This window comes from Staurois parvus, unplaced genomic scaffold (genome assembly GCF_062004578.1).
Source record: "Staurois parvus isolate SC_StPar_1 unplaced genomic scaffold, SC_StPar_1.0 ptg000389l, whole genome shotgun sequence".
Classification (NCBI taxonomy): Eukaryota; Metazoa; Chordata; class Amphibia; order Anura; family Ranidae; genus Staurois; species Staurois parvus.
In genome coordinates, this window is record NW_028318185.1 from 2815518 (window position 1) to 2836434 (window position 20917).

The 20917-nt window shown below is 42.4% G+C and overlaps 1 protein-coding gene across 2 annotated transcripts in view; it reads right to left on the minus strand.

Annotated features, from left to right (window-relative positions):
* Positions 1-439: 439 nt before the first annotated feature.
* The window catches only part of DNAAF11 (dynein axonemal assembly factor 11), a 147759-nt gene continuing 127281 nt past the window's right edge, over positions 440-20917 (minus strand). For both annotated transcript variants that reach the window (XM_089685938.1, XM_089685937.1), the window contains one exon: positions 440-3085. In XM_089685938.1, coding sequence (XP_089542064.1) covers positions 2896-3085 — 190 coding nt within the window. In that variant the 3' untranslated portion in view covers positions 440-2895. The remainder of the gene's footprint in view (positions 3086-20917) is intronic.

The following is a 20917-nucleotide window of genomic DNA, read 5'->3' on the forward strand; positions in this document are numbered from 1 at the left end:
ACAGCATGTCCGGTCAGCCCCCACCCTGTCTGCCTTTAGGCGATCTTTGAAAACTCACTTCTTCAGGGAAGCCTACCCCACCTCCACCTCCACCTAAGAACTGTACTTGAATCACCTCCACCAGATCATCCCCCACAGCTATCACCTTTTGTATCACCTCCCCCTTCCTTTAGATTGTAAGCTCCACGAGCCGGGCCCTCCTATTCCTTCTGTACTGAAATGTATTGTTCCTGTACTGTCTCCCTTATATTGTAAAGCACTGCGCAAACTGTTGGCGCTATATAAATCCTGTATAATATTTGAAAACCATTTATCATTTTCCATCCACTTTACAATTATGTGCCACTTTGTGTTGGTCTATCACATAAAATCCCAATAAAATACATTGACGGTTTTGGTTGTACCATGACAAAATGTGGAAAATTTCAAGGGGTATGAATACTTTTTTCTTTACCAAAGAGTTTATTAAGCATATGAAAAAACATACAAACCGTAACAAATCGAATGTTACAAAGCAACAACAAACAATAAAGGGCAGGGAAACATCACACAACAAACGCAGGGATACACATACAAGACCCCCTCTGGGGTCTGGATAACACTATGGAAGGCAAAGGGCCATAAGGCCTGCAACCACCTACAAAAATATAAAGGTTACATACAAAATGATAACAAAAAAGAAAACACATAAAGAGTCACCTTCTCATGAGGGACAGTAGTCTCGGAAAATCATAGACCTGCAGAACAACAATAAGAACTGAGAGGCACTTGGTCAAGTATAAACAAACCATACAGAAGAGGAACGAGAAAATGGAAGGAAAAAAAGGCAGAGAGAAAAAGAGACAGACCAGCAAAGAAGAGGCGTTCGCCTAGGGGGTTGGAGAGCCGGGAGACATGATCCCCACACAAGGGGAATGGAGGGGTAAAACCCAACACATCATAGATTAGTACGTTTTTTAGGTTAAACGAGAAACCGGTTGGTAATCCACCCACGGTTGCCAAACAGAAAAAAAACTTATGTTTGTCCTCCAATACCGCTTTCAGTTTTTCAAGGATAAGTTCACCTTTTGACAAAAAATAATAAATTACATTTTTTTGCAGGTTATTATTTTTTCTTGCAGGAGCCTGGAAAGCATTGTGCCAGTGATATCCTGACTGTCAGTATATCTGCTTGCTAGTACATGAGCAAGCCGGCACAATCTGACAGGAAGAAACAATGAACTACCACAGCGCTCACAGCACCGTGGTAGTTCATTGAGAAGGTTGTCCGTACTTGTAGTTTTCACATTCACAGAGGACTGTGATAGAGTGGTGCAGCCTGGGTGGGCGGAGCCCCGCATAGACGCATTTTTTTTTTTTACATATTGACAGCTAGCGGGGGAAGAAGATCCCCCGCTAGCTGTCAAAGTAGTGGAGTAGGGGCCGGTCCTTTCATACATGTTACACCATGAATATGGGTGTAACATGTTATGAAAGGTGAACTATCCTTTAAGCTCTGCTGTACAGTGGATGATGCGGCTGATACCAGGTCACATTTTTGTACATTTTATCTACTAATAGAAACAAGTAGTTGAGTGAAGCTCAGCTTCAAAATGCTCATACGTATACCGATGATTTGCTCATGTGTACAATACACAGTAATTTATTCTCAAAGTAAAATAAAACTTCACTCTCTCAATCAACACTGACTATTGTTAATCCTTATGAGGCTAGTATAAGTAAATATATTTGAAAGTGTATCATATTTACATTTTTTAAACTTTTTTTTTACATTTCTTCTATAATTCCTGGTTTCTGACCTAGGCAAATGATGCCATGGGGCAGCACAGTGGCTAAATGGTTAGCACTTCCGCCTGGCAGTACTAGGGTCATTGGTTTGAATCCCAACCATGGCACCCCTGCCTGGAGTTTGCATGTTCTCCCTGTGCCTGCATGAGCTTTCTTTGGGTACTCCGGTTTCCTCCCACACTCCAAGGACATGCTGGGAGGTTAAATGGCTCCTGTCTAAATTGTCCCTAGTATGTGTATGTATGAATGTGAGTTAGGGGCCTTAGATTGCAGGCCCCTTGAGGGTTAGGGACCGATGTGAATGTACAATATATACAGGCGTACCTAAGTTTAAGAATTTAATTCATTCGGAGGGACGTTTCATATTGCGAAAAATGTGTAAGCCGAAACGCGTTTTCCCATAGGAATGCATTGAAAACCAATGAATCCGTTCCGGAGGTCAGAAAAAAATAAAAAAAAGTCTTATCTGTTCAATACTCTTTATAAAGGCATAGTACTGTACAGGGACATGATTAAAAAACTATTTTTAAATGCAAAACCAAAATGTTTAAATGCAAAAATGAAAACCAAGTAATCCGTTCATATTGCAAAACAAATTTGTGAACAGAGGCATTATTTTCAATGAATTTTCATTTGTAAACCAAAAATTACGTTAACCATGGCGTTCATAAACCAAGGTATGCCTGTCTGTAAAGCGCTGCGTAAATTGATGGCGCTAAATAAGTACCTGAAATAAAAATAAGTAAGCATGCCCTCCTGCCTTCATGCCTGAGCTAAGGGCAAATGGATTCCAGGAAGTAAATGCTGCATAAATCATCTTCCTTGCTCAAGAAAATGCTAAAAAGTAAAGGGATTTCTCAGAAAAATAAAGCATGGAGACATGGATGGGTGGGGAAGTTTGCTCTGTATATTAAAAATGGATGAAATAGTGTTTTTGGTTTGTGGAGCTCAGGTGCAGGGCAGTTCCATGTAATGCATAGGATTGAGGCTGCATTTGGTGCAGTCAAGCTCCTGCAGCTCTTGCCTATAAATGCAGTATAGAGCAGCTGCCAGAGAAACAATGGATAAAACAATAGAAAGTCCAAACTGTGGCAGGAGTTTTTCCCATCATAGAAGAGGTGGAACCTCATCATTATCACTAAACTCCCCATCTTTTTCCTTTTCGTCTTTTGCTCTGCAGTTGTGCAGCTGGAGGGGTCCCAGGCCCCTACTGGTCTGTTCCTGGACAATCCTGGTCACATCAGGGAAGGAGTACACGTCTGGATCCACTTCCAGTTTTTCACTTCTTTTCACACTGCTGATTGTAAATGAGAAAAGCACGAATGAGTGGAAGCTGTAAAGGCATTGACTGGAAACCTAATGTAGCATTCTAGTAACCAGTGAGTCAATATCTTTGGTCATAACTGAAAAACTCTTGTAGGATCATCTGTTGTATTATTATTGTAGGGACATTCCAGTCCAAGAGATCACCTGCTGAGTCATTCTTACTGGTTTCTTTGATAACTTGATATAAATAACTAATGATATCGTTATCTTACAGCAGCGTTTTTCACCCTCCTTACCCCAGAGGAAGAGTTAAAATCATTTTCAGGTCTCCTGGAACCCTTACTAAAACCAAATCATTTGAGGTCAGTGGACAAGTACCCCTTACGTTGGTGGTGAATAGGAAGAATGCCACCCTCACAGATAGCTAAAAAAACATCGGTGTCATGCCACTGGCTCTGTCATGTAAAGTTGGACCTAAAATTATCCAGGTGCCATCAGATGGAACGGGAGGTCAATCAGCCATAGCTCAAGTGGATGCTACTAGTGGATGCCAAAGATACTTTATGGTCCCCAGCTGCGAGAGTTTAGACTGTCCTCTAATTCATGTTTCTGACCATTTTGGAGTATCACATGCACCAATCCCTCTCCTGTTACAAGTTCTGCAAGCAATAAATTACAAAAAGACAAACCCCTAGACCAGAGGTGTCCAAACTGCAAGTCCCATGAGGCCTTTCAAGACTGATATCCACAGGCAAGACACCCAGAGGCAGAGGCATGATGGCATTTGTAGAGCTTCAACAGCTGGACGGCCATAGTTTGGACACCCCTGCCCTAGACTGTTTATTGGAGCCGGAAGTCACAAGACTGCTCTAACTGCTGATGAGAAAAGCCAACCTTAAGCATCCAGAGAAGGGAGTCCCTTAAAGCAAACTTCTACACCCGTCCACCCCTTAAAGGGATCTCTGGCCAGTTGGATCCTGTACCTACCCGTGAGCTCCTGACAAGCACCACCACACCTAGAAGGAGGATTAGCCCGGATTAGGATCTTATCCAATTCCTAAAGGGACCTCTACAGTGTCATTTAATGCGTATTCACTTTACGCATCTGGTGAGTGCGTAATTTTACCACACGATTTGGAGCACTATTTGTGGATTCTACAGCTTATTTGCACCTAGACCTGCACAGACTGTTTCTTTATTGGCATACTGTTTGGGGAAGAATGAGTTAAATATCAGCAGCCCTCTATGGGTTAACACTACATTTATGTAACCTGTACATTAACCCTTCACCTCCTCCTCTCTTTGTGTACAATGTATCTAATGCACCATTGCCAAGCTCCATGTTCCAACCCCCTAAATACTAGCATATTAAAAAAAAATTGTCATAAACAATAAAATCTTATTGAAGTGTCTACTTTCTTAAAAGGGGTCATTACAAAAGTAAGAAAAGGGGGGGGGGGGCAGTAGGGGTGGCTGCTCTAGGCAAGGTGGTACCATGTGGGGGGGGGGGGGGGGGCACCGGTACAATCTGCAGAAGCCTTACTACTACTGTCATCATTGAGAGGGAAGTGCAAAGCCCAGTCTGGTGAGGAGGAGAGAGCTGGAAGGAGGTTCACACTGTGCTCTCTCTCCCCTCCAGGTTCTTCCTCCTGTCACTGCCATGCTCCTCGATTGGAACTGAGCAGGGTTTGCCTATCCACCCCCATCTCCTCCCAACAAAGAATGTGGGTAGAGGGCAGGTAAGCAAACCCTGCTCAGTCCCAATCTGACAGCTACTACAATCTCTATTGTGAGTTTCCGCGGCCACGATCCCATGCCCTTGCACCTCTCCCTACCAGTTGTCTGTCAAAAATTTTAAAAGCAGCTTCTACCAGGCTCCTCCTGAACTGTGAGGTGTCAAAAAGAGGAGGGGCCAGGGAGGCAGAACATCCCACAAACCTCTACAGCATCATTGTATGTGAGGTCTGTGTGTGAGGAAGGGGGAATTGAACTGGGTACACAACTAGAGCAGAGTAGCATATATCTGTGATAGGAGGGGGAGGGAGAAGTGCATTAGGGATAGGAGGGGTTTGGGGGGGGGTGGATAAGTGGTGGAAGGGGGGACTGGGGGATTTGTGCTGGAAAAGGGCTAGAGAGGGAAATTTGTGCTAGGAGAGGGGGATTGGTGAAGAGGATCCATGCAGGGAGGATTTGGGGGGCAGTGGGGGGGGGAGATTTGTTCTAGAAGGAAAAATGGGGGGGGTGGGGGGAGGCAGAGGTAGGAGGGGAGATTTGTGCTGGGAGGTGTTTTTTTGGGCGTTGTGCTAGATGTGGTGATTTGGAAGAGGATAATTTGTGCTAGGTAGGGGAAACTTTGGGGGGGCGGGGGGATATTGGTCTTAGGAAGGGTGATTTTAGGGGGAGGATTTAAGCTGGAAGAGGGAAAGGGAAGGCTTGTGCTAGAAGGGAAGATGAGGGGAGATTTGTGCTGTGAGGGGGAATTCTGCTTGGGGGGTAGGAGTTGTTCTACGAGAGGAAATTTGTGGGAGAGAGGATTTGTGCTGGGGGTGATTTGCGGTGTGTGCAAGGAAGGGTAATTTAGGGGTATTTGTGCTAAAAGGAGGATTTGGGAGGGGGGATTTGTGTTAGGAAGGGGGATCTGGGGGGAGGAGTTATGCTAGTAGGAATGATTGAGGGGATTTGTTCTAGGGGGGAAAATGTGGTGGTGATGGTGTGTGTGTGGGGGGAGAGGGGTGATGATTTGTGCTCAGAGGGGAAATCTGAGGAGTAGAGGATATGTATTAGGAGGGGGAAGGATTTGAGGGGGGGGCATAGATTTATGCAAGGTTGGGGACTGCATTGTGGGGGTGGAATTTGTACTAGGAAGAGTGGGAATTCTTCTTTGGGAGAATTTTGATTTTCAAAGGGAATTTATGCTTAGAGGGTATAAGTGTGCAGATAAGTGCTCAAATGTTTTTCGGGAGGGGGAGCGCAGAAGGTTATTTTTGCTGATGCACAAAGCTCATACATCTTGGGAGGGGGGCACTGTTTTGCATCTTCGCCCTGGGCACTAAATGGCCTTGTCCTGGCACTGGGGGAGGGGAGGCATCTGTTTTTTTTCCCTTTTTATAGTAAAAAAGTTATTAAGTACCAACAAAAGAAAGTTCTGTGGTGTACAATTAGTTTTTCTACTCTGTTGCATGACTGAATAATTGTCAATCAAACTATCACAGCACTGGATACTAAAAATGGCCTGGTAACAAAGTCGTATTACAGGCTGGTACTCATGCGGTTAAAAGTTGCAATCAAGGCCTACAGCTCGTATTCATCAAAATTTAAAGACGGGAAAACTAAACTGTGAGACTGCTGAGAGTATTAAACATTTTTAGGCATATGCGATCTTTCTACTGTAATATTTCTTGGGGCAGAAATATTGGAAAGAACATTACATTATATATAACTATATTAATATATGTAATATTATTTTATTCAAAAGATAGATTTCGGAAATGCATTGAAATTATCATTACATTGTAGAAGGGTAGGACATTCATCCCATTCTCATCCACTACTGAATAGCAATGCAAAGAGATTTAATTACAGCTGCATTTAACTAGTATAGTGAAAATGAGCCTAAAGCTCCACCTTCTGGTTTAGAAGGAGAAAGCTAAATGTGAACATGCAATATTTCATATTTAAAGGTGAAGTATGGCCAGAGCAATTTTGGCCATGCTCTCCTATGGATCACAGGAGTGCTCTTAGTTCTACACTTCTGTGACCCAGACTCAGCCAAAGTCCGCTGCTGGCTGACATCACAGACCGGTCCAGGCTATGCAGGGATCCTGACATTAACATTGGGATCCACCCAGATGCCTGACAGCAGCTGGCTCAGCCTCTATGTGCACCGCTGGGAGCCTAAGAAAGTCACTTCTGCCCCTTCCCAGTCTGGCGCTCCAGTGAGCACTGGAGGGGCAGTGCAGAGAGCTGTGATTGACAGCCAGCACTCTGTGCTCAGAACGGACCCAAGAACTCACCAATCAGCAGCTCTTTATCACTCAGTTCTCGGTGAAAAGCTGACTGGAAACATCTGCAGCATCAGATCAATGCTACAGCCATCTAGGAGAGTATGTTTTTTTTTTTATTCTCATGCGTCTCTTTTGACTAACAACATTTTAAATATTAGAATTCATTAGTCTTGTAAATCATAATGAAAGAATACACAAAAAACATAACCAAGGCAGCTATAAAGGCTTTTGCTTTCTTAAAATAACAAACATTATTATTATTATTATTATACAGGATTTATATCGCACCAACAGTTTGCTCAGCTCTTTACAATATAACAGGAGACAAAACAGCAACAATACAGTTCAATACAAGAGGGTTAGGAGGGCCCTGATCCTTGGAGCTTACAATCTAAGAGCGAGGGGCTAGTGGTACAAAAGGTAATAACTGTGGGGGATGGACTGGTAGGAGGAATAGAAGGTTCCATTATTAGCTGAGGGCAGGATAGGCTGCCCTGAAGAGACAGGTTTTCAGAGACCGTCTAAAGGTGAGCAGAGTAGGCAATAGTCTAATAAATTGAGGCAGAGTGTTCCAGAGGATGGGGGAAGCTCTGGAGAAGTCCTGGAGATGAGCATGGGAGGAGGAGACAAGGGAGCTAGAGAGCAGGAGGTCGTGCGAGGAGCGGAGAGTACGGTTTGGGTGATATTGTATGGTTTGGGTGATACTACATGTTAAACTTACCTGCTCTGTGCAATTTATTGCACAGAGAGACAACGAACCTCCTCTTCTGGGACCCCCCTTCTCTGGTGATATCAGCTCCTCCTCTTCAGTGTCTGCCACACCCCCCACTTTCTGCTCACAGGGTTTGATTGACAGCCGCGGGAGCTAATGGCTCCTGCTGCTGTCTCTGTGTCTTGTGAATGCAGAGAGAGAGAGAGAGAGAGAGAGCGAGAGAAGAGAGCTGCTACAGATGGGCACAGTGTCGGATAAAGTGAGGTAATCTAAGGTTAGTATTTAGGGTGGTAGATACTGCTACTGGGACACTTTTTAACTTACTGCAGGGAAGGCATTGAAATAAAAATGTCCTGGCTTTTAGGACAGAAGGGAGAAGGACTGTATAGAATATGGCTTATAAGGTTGAAAAAAGACCCAGGTTTATCCATCTCAACCTAGGTGTGTGTATGATTTTTATTCTCTAGTAATTCCCATAGACCTGTATATTCTACTTCCTGAAGACATCTAAAAGTTTGCTTCTAGTCCCCCAAAGACTCATTGCTCCATAGTCCAACGTCAGTCAGCTTCCTGTTAGCCAAGGGTATTATGCCTTGAGAAAGAGGATCCTTGAAATGTGCCGTGCTGTAAGAACTATATTTTACAGAATGAGCTTTCCTGCTGCTGAACACCAAGTGTTGCTGCCACAGGCCATGCACACCTAAGACTTCAAAGTGAGAGGTACATGTTTGTGGGCATCATGGACCCAGCCCCTGGAAAGAGATCATCACATAGACTAAGGCTCAGCGCAGTGTTGAAGAGAATGGTGCTGACATTAAAACATCAATACAGAGACACTTGATCTTCTGTTATTGGTATCTGGTGTTGTCAAAGATAATCGTATTTTTGAAGCTAATCCATACAACAAAGTGCAGCAAACGCGTCAGTGTTTGAAATGTTAAAATAATCACATAACAAGGTGATTAAACTGCCACTATATGGGACAAAAGCACTCACTGCATGGAGCCAAACACTAAACAATTAGCATACCCTGAAGATGTGCATTTGCACGAAACGCTTCCGGGCGGAGCTTCGCACTGATGTCACGCCGCCACTTCCAGTCTCGGAACTGGTGGCCATTTTAGAGTTTGGCTGCATGCTGTGAATGCTTTTCTTCCATATAGTGGCATTGTGGAAGGCTCAATTCCCTGTAGTGGTACGTGCTGCTGTTGCCAGGAGATTCCAGATGGACGGATGGAGCTGGATTACCACACAAGACGATCAAAATGTAATGTTTCAAATGGGCTACTTGCTGCATTGACAGCTTTGGAGCTGGTGAGTGCGGTATTACTCTTATTCACAAGTGGTGTGAATTTAACTGGATGGTGGAAGTCACACACAGACACCTATTGGATCTACTGGATCTTTAATTTATCATATTATTTCACATGTATTCGGTGGACTTTCTCATTTATTTAATCACTTTGTAATATGGTTATTGTCACACGGTATTCTAAGATTTCTTTGTTTTTTCTTGCACTGAGGAGCTGCACTTTGTTGTATGGATTAGATTTTGGGGTTTTGTATACTTACCTGCTGCTAGCTGCCTTGCTGCCTTTTGGTGCTAACCTATTATATTTACCAAAAGCTGCCTTTTGGTGCTAACCTATTATATTTATCTTTTATTATTTTTGAAGAGCTAACTTCGTTGGGTTAGGCTGTTTGCAAATATCAGAACACACCCCCAAACAAAGGTGGGATTCAGACACATCCAACTATAAAGGAAGCAGAGGGAAGGCTACACCAAAGGTCTGAAGGTTCAATTCACAAAGCAATACTGAATTCGTTACATGGACCGCGTGACTCAATTGGTCCAAATATCTCATGCGATATTGAAAATCTCAATTCATATTCAGTTTATGTGGTATTTTCTGCACAGTAAATACCACATAAACTGATGTAAAAGTCAATTCACAAAAAAAAAAAAAATACAATCAGTATGGGATTCAGCAGACTGGACTTTTAAAAGCAACAGATGGCTTGAGCGTACCCCCACAAGCCTTACCAGGCCCTTCGAGTGGTACCCCCATGTTGAGGGCATGTGACTTGGTATAGTTCAGAAGGGGGATGGGGGTGCACACTTGCCTCCCCCTTTCCTGACCTGCCAGGCTACATTCTCGAACAAGAGTGTGGTGTGGATTTTGAGGGGGACCTCACACCATTTTTTAAAACATTTTTTGGCGTTGGGTCCCCCATAAAATTCATACCAAATCCAAAGGGCCTGGTAGGGATTGTGGGGAACCTCCAAGTTGCTTTTTTAAATGTCTGCACTGCTTTCTTCACATTGTGCTGTCAGCCAGGAATCCTGGTTGTTAGGAAGCTGGAAGGTGCTAGCTCCTCAACAACCAGCTCAGTGCAGAGAAAATTGCATAATTTACAGCTAAAATTCCACACCATTTAAAGGAAAAGCGCTTACTGTATTTTACAATCATTTTTTATGGAATTACTGTTTTTTGGAAAATACTGCATTCCCCGTTTTATTGCTCATTTTGGTGTGGTATTTTAGTTTTAGTGAATTGAGCCCTGAGAGTCTAAAGCAATGTCTTATAAAATGAATATCATATAGCTGTTGCTTTTTAGCCGAGTCCAGTCACATTTAGAGATTATTATTATTATACAGGATTTATATAGCTCCAACAGTTTGCTCAGCGTTTGCACAGCAACAATACAGTTCAATACAAGAGGGTTAGGAGGGCCCTGATCCTGGGAGCTTACAATCTAAGAGGGAGGAGCTGGTGGTACAAAAGGTAATAACTGTGGGGGATGGACTGGTAGAAGGAATAGAAGACTCCGTCACTAGCTGAAGGCAGGATAGGCTTCCCTGAAGAGATAGGTTTTCAGAGATTGCCTAAAAGTGGGCAGAGTAGGCGATAGTCTGATAGATTGGGGTAGAGAGTTCCAGAGGATGGGGGAGGCTCTGGAAAAGTCTTGGAGATGAGCATGGGAGGAGGAGACAAGGGAGCTAGAGAGTAGGAGGTCGTGCGAGGAGCGGAGAGGACAGTTTGGGTGATATTTGGAGACAACACATTACACCAGCCCTGATGAAGAGGGAATGTCGAAACCCTTGAAACACATTGACTTTCTTTCTACTAATTATCTAATAAAACATAACTTTGGACTCTCAGACCTTTAGTGTGGTGCTTCATTGAGGGCTGCCTACCTCCAGAGAGGAGGGGAAGGGCATCCTGCATGTCATGTGGCCTGGCAGAAAACATGAAAAATTATATAGACAAAAAAGGGGCAGGAGGAAGAAGAAAGACTGTGAGTTGGTGGGGTGGGACTGCAATTAGGCTTTAAAATCTGACATAAGTTTTCCTCCCAATGCACAATCTTGGGAGGAAGCTATAAGAAACCTATATTTGTTAAGGAATCCCACAAAAACAAAATGAAAAAAATACAAACTCCATGCATAGAACATTAGTGATGGACGGAAAGAGCATTAAACACTTATCCACCCTGCTGCTCAGCATAAATCAATGGCTACAATTTAACTAACTACACAGGGGGGGGGAAGTAATGATCTGTCTGTGACCACAAATCCTTGAATAAGGAATAAACCCTATTCAACATTATGTATGACAATGCTGGGTCTTCTGCACACACTGACACATAAATGAAATATTGCAGAACACTTTATTCATGTCGATGCTGCACAGGCCCTCTACCGCAGATCCTTGAAGTAAATCTGGACACATCAGCAATTCCAGGAACACATTCGTGGCAGTACATCAGCCTTTCTTGACCATGGTTCTGTGGAATAATAGGGTTCCTCCAGAGATTGCTAGGGGTTCCTTGAGCAAGTAGAAACTCAGAGAGAGAGATATCATTTCCCCCGGTACAAATCATTAGTAAAACCTCATCTGGAATATGCAGTTTAGTTTTGGGCACCAATTCACAAAAAGAACATCGGGGAACTGGAGAAAGTACAGAGAAGGGCAACCAAACTGATAAGAGGCATGGAGGAGATCAGCTATGAGGAAAGATTAGAGGAACTGAATGTATTCTCTCTCAGGAAGAGGAGATTAAGGGGGGGTATGATCTCCATGTATAATACATAAGGGGGGATATGATCACCAAGTATAATACATAAGGGGGGGTATGATCTCCATGTATAATACATAAGGGGGGATATGATCTCCATGTATAATACACAAGGGGGGATATGATCTCCATGTATAATACATAAGGGGGGATATGATCTCCATGTATAATACATAAGGGGGGGTATGATCTCCATGTATAATACATAAGGGGGGATATGATCTCCATGTATAATACATAAGGGGGGATATGATCTCCATGTATAATACACAAGGGGGGATATGATCTCCATGTATAATACATAAGGGGGGATATGATCACCAAGTATAATACATAAGGGGGGGTATGATCTCCATGTATAATACATAAGGGGGGATATGATCTCCATGTATAATACATAAGGGGGGATAGGAACTCCATGTATAATACATAAGGGGGGATAGGAACTCCATGTATAATACATAAGGGGTGGATATAATCTCCATGTATAATACATAAGGGGGGATATGATCTCCATGTATAATACATAAGGGGGGGGGGTATGATCACCATGTATAATACATAAGGGGGGATATGATCTCCATGTATAATACATAAGGGGGGGGTATGATCACCATGTATAATACATAAGGGGGGATATGATCTCCATGTATAATACATAAGGGGGGATATGATCTCCATGTATAATACATAAGGGGGATATGATCTCCATGTATAATACATAAGGGGGATATGATCTCCATGTATAATACATAAGGGGGGGATAGGAACTCCATGTATAATACATAAGGGGGGATATAATCTGCATGTATAATACATAAGGGGGGATATGATCACCATGTATAATACATAAGGGGGGATATGATCACCATGTATAATGCATAAGGGGGGATATGATCTCCATGTATAATACATAAGGGGGGGGGATATGATCTCCATGTATAATACATAAGGGGGGATATGATCACCATGTATAATGCATAAGGGGGGATATGATCTCCATGTATAATACATAAGGGGGGGGGGGGGATATGATCTCCATGTATAATACATAAGGGGGGGTATGATCTCCATGTATAATACATAAGGGGGATATGATCTCCATGTATAATACATAAGGGGGGGGGTATGATCTCCATGTATAATACATAAGGGGGGGTATGATCTCCATGTATAATACATAAGGGGGGATATGATCTCCATGTATAATACATAAGGGGGGGATATGATCTCCATGTATAATACATAATGGGGGGGGGGTTATGATCTCCATGTATAATACATAAGGGGGTATATGATCACCATGTATAATACATAAGGGGGGATATGATCTCCATGTGTAATACATAAGGGGGGATATGATCTCCATGTATAATACATAAGGGGGATATGATCACCATGTATAATACATAAGGGGGGGGGATATGATCTCCATGTATAATACATAAGGGGGATATGATCACCATGTATAATACATAAGGGGGGATATGATCTCCATGTGTAATACATAAGGGGGGATATGATCTCCATGTATAATACATAAGGGGGGGGGGATATGATCACCATGTATAATACATAAGGGGGGATATAATCTCCATGTATAATACATAAGGGGGGCTATGATCACCATGTATAATGCATAAGGGGGGATATGATCTCCATGTATAATTCATAAGGGGGGTGGGGGGTATGATCTCCATGTATAATACATAGGGGGGGGGGATATGATCTCCATGTATAATACATAGGGGGGGGGGATATGGGGGATATGATCTCCATGTATAATACATAAGGGGGGGTATGATCTCCATGTATAATACATAAGGGGGGATATGATCACCATGTATAATACATAAGGGGGGGATATGATCTCCATGTATAATACATAAGGGGGGATATGATCTTCATGTATAATACATAAGGGGGGATATGATCTCTATGTATAATACATAAGGGGGGGATATGATCTCCATGTATAATACATAATGGGGGGGGGGGTATGATCTCCATGTATAATACATAAGGGGGGGGGTATGATCTCCATGTATAATACATAAGGGGGGATATGATCACCATGTATAATACATAAGGGGGGATATGATCACCATGTATAATACATAAGGGGGGATATGATCACCATGTATAATACATAAGGGGGGATATGATCACCATGTATAATACATAAGGGGGGATAGGATCTCCATGTATAATACATAAGGGGGGATAGGAACTCCATGTATAATACATAAGGGGGGGTATGATCTCCATGTATAATACATAAGGGGGATATGATCTCCATGTATAATACATAAGGGGGGGGGTATGATCTCCATGTATAATACATAAGGGGGGGTATGATCTCCATGTATAATACATAAGGGGGGATATGATCTCCATGTATAATACATAAGGGGGGGATATGATCTCCATGTATAATACATAATGGGGGGGGGGTTATGATCTCCATGTATAATACATAAGGGGGTATATGATCACCATGTATAATACATAAGGGGGGATATGATCTCCATGTGTAATACATAAGGGGGGATATGATCTCCATGTATAATACATAAGGGGGATATGATCACCATGTATAATACATAAGGGGGGGGGATATGATCTCCATGTATAATACATAAGGGGGATATGATCACCATGTATAATACATAAGGGGGGATATGATCTCCATGTGTAATACATAAGGGGGGATATGATCTCCATGTATAATACATAAGGGGGGGGGGGATATGATCACCATGTATAATACATAAGGGGGGATATAATCTCCATGTATAATACATAAGGGGGGCTATGATCACCATGTATAATGCATAAGGGGGGATATGATCTCCATGTATAATTCATAAGGGGGGTGGGGGGTATGATCTCCATGTATAATACATAGGGGGGGGGGGATATGATCTCCATGTATAATACATAGGGGGGGGGGATATGGGGGATATGATCTCCATGTATAATACATAAGGGGGGGTATGATCTCCATGTATAATACATAAGGGGGGATATGATCACCATGTATAATACATAAGGGGGGGATATGATCTCCATGTATAATACATAAGGGGGGATATGATCTTCATGTATAATACATAAGGGGGGATATGATCTCTATGTATAATACATAAGGGGGGGATATGATCTCCATGTATAATACATAATGGGGGGGGGTATGATCTCCATGTATAATACATAAGGGGGGGGGTATGATCTCCATGTATAATACATAAGGGGGGATATGATCACCATGTATAATACATAAGGGGGGATATGATCACCATGTATAATACATAAGGGGGGATATGATCACCATGTATAATACATAAGGGGGGATATGATCACCATGTATAATACATAAGGGGGGATAGGATCTCCATGTATAATACATAAGGGGGGATAGGAACTCCATGTATAATACATAAGGGGGGGGGGATATGATCACCATGTATAATACATAAGGGGGGATATAATCTCCATGTATAATACATAAGGGGGGATATGATCTCCATGTATAATACATAAGGGGGGCTATGATCACCATGTATAATGCATAAGGGGGGATATGATCTCCATGTATAATACATAAGGGGGGTGGGGGGTATGATCTCCATGTATAATACATAAGGGGGGATATGATCTCCATGTATAATACATAGGGGGGGGGGATATGATCTCCATGTATAATACATAAGGGGGGGTATGATCTCCATGTATAATACATAAGGGGGGAAATGATCACCGTGTAAAATGCATAAAGGGGGATATCATCTCCATGTATAATACATAAGGGGGGATATGATCTCCATGTATAATACATAAGGGGGGATATGATCTCCATGTATAATACATAAGGGGGATATGATCTCCATGTATAATACATAAGGGGGATATGATCACCATGTATAATACATAAGGGGGGATATGATCTCCATGTATAATACATAAGGGGGGATATGATCTCCATGTATAATACATAAGGGGGGATATGATCTCCATGTATAATACATAAGGGGGGATATGATCTCCATGTATAATACATAAGGGGGGATATGATCTCCATGTATAATACATAAGGGGGGATATGATCTCCATGTATAATACATAAGAGGGGATATGATCTCCATGTATAATACATAAGGGGGGATATGATCTCCATGTATAATACATAAGGGGGGATATGATCTCCATGTATAATACATAAGGGGGGATATGATCTCCATGTATAATACATAATGGGGGATATGATCTCCATGTATAATACATAAGGGGGGATATGATCTCCATGTATAAATACATCAGTGGTTCATATAGTGAACTCGGTGTAGAGCTATTCATCCTGAGGTCATCACAGAGGACAAGGGGGCACTCTTTACGTCTGGAGGAAAAGAAATGTAATCTCCAAACACGGAAAGGTTTCTTCACAGTAAGAGCTGTGAAAATGTGGAATAGACTCCCTCAAGAGTTGGTTCTGGCCAGCTCAGTGGATTGCTGCAGGAAAGTCCTGAATTCTTTCTTGGATACACAGAATATAACTGGATACTAACATTTATAGGTAAAGTTGATCCAGGGAATATCTAATTGCTTCAGGGGATCAGAAAGGATTTTTTTTCCTAGCGGGAGCAAATTGGATCGTGCTTTGCTGGGTTTTTTTGCCTTCCTCTGGATCAACTGTGGGTATAGGATTATAACTTTTTTTTTTTTAATGGTTGAACTAGATGGACTTTGATGAATCTTCACAATGACCACAAATATAAGTGACCATCACACTTATGTAATGTGTGCTTTTGACATAGTAATTATTAGCAGGGATTCCTTGAGCCTGGAGAGTTATTTCAAGGGTTCCTCCATGTTAAAAAGGTTGAGAACGGCTGCAGTAGATACAAAAAGTTGCAACGATACACCGATGAGGAATATATAATCTAGCATTCCTGCACACAAGAGGGAGGAATGCTAGCTCATATGTGTACCAGATTATTTGGAAAGAAGTGATAACTATCAGCTGTCATGGGAAAGACGTGCTGTCCTTCTCAAGAAATCTTCCCGAGAAATACGAAATCGTACATTTCCATAGAATAAGTGTTCCCCCAGGCTGTGGTGCTAGCTGTGAAATCACTATTATTATTTTAATTGTGAAATGAATGAATAACAAGGTGATTATGCACAATCATGATCATGGCGAGTCACTCTGTTTGCATATGTATTTATATTAGAGATTCTGTGTATGCTTCAGTCCCCCAGGGATAATTACTAAGAACATATTATTAACACAGAAGAGGGCTTCAGAAGGAACTACAGGAGCACATACAATGATAGCATACTATTCCCATCCGCACAGGAGCTAATGCAAAACAAAGGCACACATAACACCAAGTCCCGTATGATTAGTCATGTATGGTGTAATGTGGTATAATATTAATGTTATATAATAATACTTTTATCGATGTGTGTAATGATTGTGGCAAAAATTATTTCACAGTAAAAGGTGAAAACTCTCAATTTTGCTCATTGAATTTTCTTGAAAAAAATATCAATTTTTTCCTTTATTTACGGGTGTTTTTCGAGGGTGAATTTGAGATAGTTTAGTAGTTTCATTTTGTGTTCTTTAAACATCAGTTTTTTTCTTTTTTTGTGGGGGGAGGGCATTTGATCAATATTTGTGTACTGCTTCTTCTTTGACTGTCCAATCACAGGCTGGAGGAGGGACAAGACCTGCTGCATTTGGCCCGCGGGCCATAGTTTGGAGAACCCTGAGAACTGCAGGAGGATCCAGAAGACAGCTACTCCTGGAAATGTTGGTCTCCGAGTGGACGTCAGTGGACAGTTTTAGTGATTAGAGCGATCAGTATATTTACTGTCTTCTTTTACAGTCCACAGACCTACTCCAGGAACGGATTACAACATACCACCCAGGCCATCTGGAGTGACTACATCCCCTAGGACCATATAGGGGGACCTCTTGAGGAGAAGGACAACTCACCTAGGACCCGATAGAGGGAAGACCACCCATCACCTGGCAGCAGGATTATTATACACAAGGCGCATTTAATATGCGCGTCCGGTGAGTGCGCATTTCATTACCACCTCAACACGGATATCAAAGTCACCTCAACTATTTATATTTACTTATGTTTACGGAACTACCTCATATCCTTGATTTTTTTGATCCAACAGGGACTTTTACATATATTTTGGTTATAAGCGCTGCACCTTCCACATATATTGTCTATTTCATAGGTCATTGGTACCTATCTTGTGCATAGCAGCTTGTTGATTCTTTACTAAGGCACTTTTTACCACTTCTTGTACAAAATAAAAAATATGTCATAAAATAGTTGAAATATAATAGAATTAAAAAATGTATAATAATAATGCTAATGAGGGACATTTTTCAACACAAGAACAGGTCTAAATTAAAAAAGAAGTTCACGATTAAAAAAAACAAAACAAAAAAACTTACATACTCACCTAGGTGGATACAGCATTGATCTGATGCTGCATCTGTCCCTCTAAGAGAGAACTGAGTGATCAAATACCGCTGATCGCTCAAGTCTCAGTCTTCAGTGAGCACAGAGGCTCTCTGCTCTCTCCCCCAAGCACTCACTGTATTGCTGGGCTGTGCAGGGGATGGGAGTGGCTTGCTCAGACTCTCAGCGGCGTGCCTCATTGGTTGAGACAGCAGCAAGAGCCATTGGCTCCCACTGCAGTCAATCACAGCCAGTAAGCCAATGAAGAGAGACAGGGGTGGGGCCTAGCCATGGCTCGTGTGTGAAAGGACACACGGAGCAGCGGTTCAGAAGCCCCCATAGCAAGCTGTTTGCTCTGGGGGCATTTGGCAGGAGGGAGGGGCCAGGGGCACTGGCAGGGGACCTGAGAAGAGAAGGATCAGGACTGCTCTGTGCAAAACCCTTGCACAGAGCAGGTAAGTAGGACATGTTTGTTATTTTCTTTTTAATTGCCTATAATAATTCCAATTTTTATGTTTTACAAGATCTGGATCAGGATTATTCATAAAATAACAGCAATACATATGTTTTATACTAGGTCAGTGTACAGATTCAAAGATTGTATCTGTCTAGAAGAACAAATGTTGCTCAGTGTTCTTATAACTGGACATAGCCTTTAAAGCAGAGTTCCGCCCCCCTCCCCTCTCAGAAATTAAAATTCAGCAGCTACAAATACTGTAGCTACTGACTTCTAATATTAGGGCACTTACCTGTCCATGGATCTAGTGGGGTCCTCACCCCGAGCCGATTCTTGAGGGACTCTTAAGGGAAACCAACAGTGAAGTCTTGTAGCTTCACAGCTGGTTTCCTGCTGTGCTTTACGAATGGGCCGTAGTCTTCTGGGACAGGTGAAATGACCCAGAGGGCTGCAAGGGGAACAAGGGGAGCCAAACTTCTGGCTCAGTGCACCACAGCGAAATGAGCCAAAAGTGGGAGTGGGTACCTGTCAAAACCAGGTACTCACCCCTCCCCCAAAAGGTGCCAAATGTGGTAGCGGAGGGGGGAGGGAGGCAGATAAGTGGAGCTTCCACTTTTGGGTGGAGCTCTGCTTTAAGAATATTTATAATTAAAACTGCAAAAATAAAAAGATCTTATGATCAACTGGATAAGAAAGAAGTGTGACCTCTTCATAGCATCTGCAGAGTAGCAGAAACTTGCCACACAAATCATCTGAGGATATCAAGTGTCTTGCTCACTCACCTCCACTCCAGCACTGTTCCCCTGCAGAGACCCCCCCCTATAATTCAATTCTCTTCCCGGTTGAACGATATCTAGCAGTGGAAGACTAGGTGGGTAAGAAGGGGGGGGGGGGCTACAATTGGTCTTTAACCTCCCTAGCGGTCTGATTATGTCAGTATTTCTGTGCTCAAAGCGGTACATTTTTTTGCATGGAAATATGTATTTTTTTTATTGTAGGCCTGTAATTCTTAGGAATAACTCACTGAAATCTGTCTGAACAAGAGTCTAGTAAACATCCCGGGTATGTTAAAATTTGAAACACGAAATCATAAATTATAATATAATAAATAGTCATAAAAAATAATAATATAATAATAATAAATTTAATTCAATAATATAATCAAACCAAAAACACTGAAATTTGAAATATAGCGCCAAGTTCGCACATCACTGAGCAAAGTCGCAGAATCGTTTTCAGTGTCTGATGATGAATTTCCCGCACGAATCATTATCACTCAATTCTGCAAGTGGTTCTGATTTACTATCGCTGTTCTCTAGCCGGTCTAAAACCGATTTTGACCTAAATGGACGCCATGGACGTTTCTCAGTTTCCAGGCAGAAAGAACAGTAAAAATGCAGGCAGGGCGCCGGACAAAGCACTCGGGATAAAATGTATGTGAAATGGTTTGATACAGGAATGTTATATTATGAGACGTTAGTGTATTGAGTGAATGTCACTTTTAAAATTTTTGAATTTCCCGCCGGTTCCATCCCCCGTACATCCCGTTGCTCGCAGGGAACAGGACCCGGAAGATGGATGCCAGCATCGGCCGGAGGAAATGGCTGGGGACACTGCAGGGGGGACATCGCGGGAGCGCAGGACAAGGTAAGTGCAGGAGGGAACCCGGAGCAACGCTGCAGTGTATTCCCGAGTGTAGCTCGTGGTTACCGCTTTTGGTACTGAAAGTTAACCCCGAGCTACACTCGGGAATACCGCCAGGGGTGGTCAATATAATAGTGCTTGCAGGAGGCACACACACCAGGGTCCAGGAACCAGTGTAAGTTCTTCCATAAACAGATCTTGTTTGTCTTGGCAAGAGTAGCCCAGAAATGTCTTCAATTAGCATGACATATACCACCAGCATTTGCAACATGGAAACTTAGCTCATCCCTAACAGTTATTACCTTTTGTATCTCTCCCTTTTAGATTGTAAGCTCTAATGCAGTGGTTCTCAACCTGTGGGTCGCGACCCCTTTGGGGGTCAAACGACCCTTCCACAGGGTCACCTAAGACCATTAGAAAACACATATTTCCGATGTGTAAAGAGCAGCTACTGTGTAGAGAGCAGCTACTGTGTAGAAAG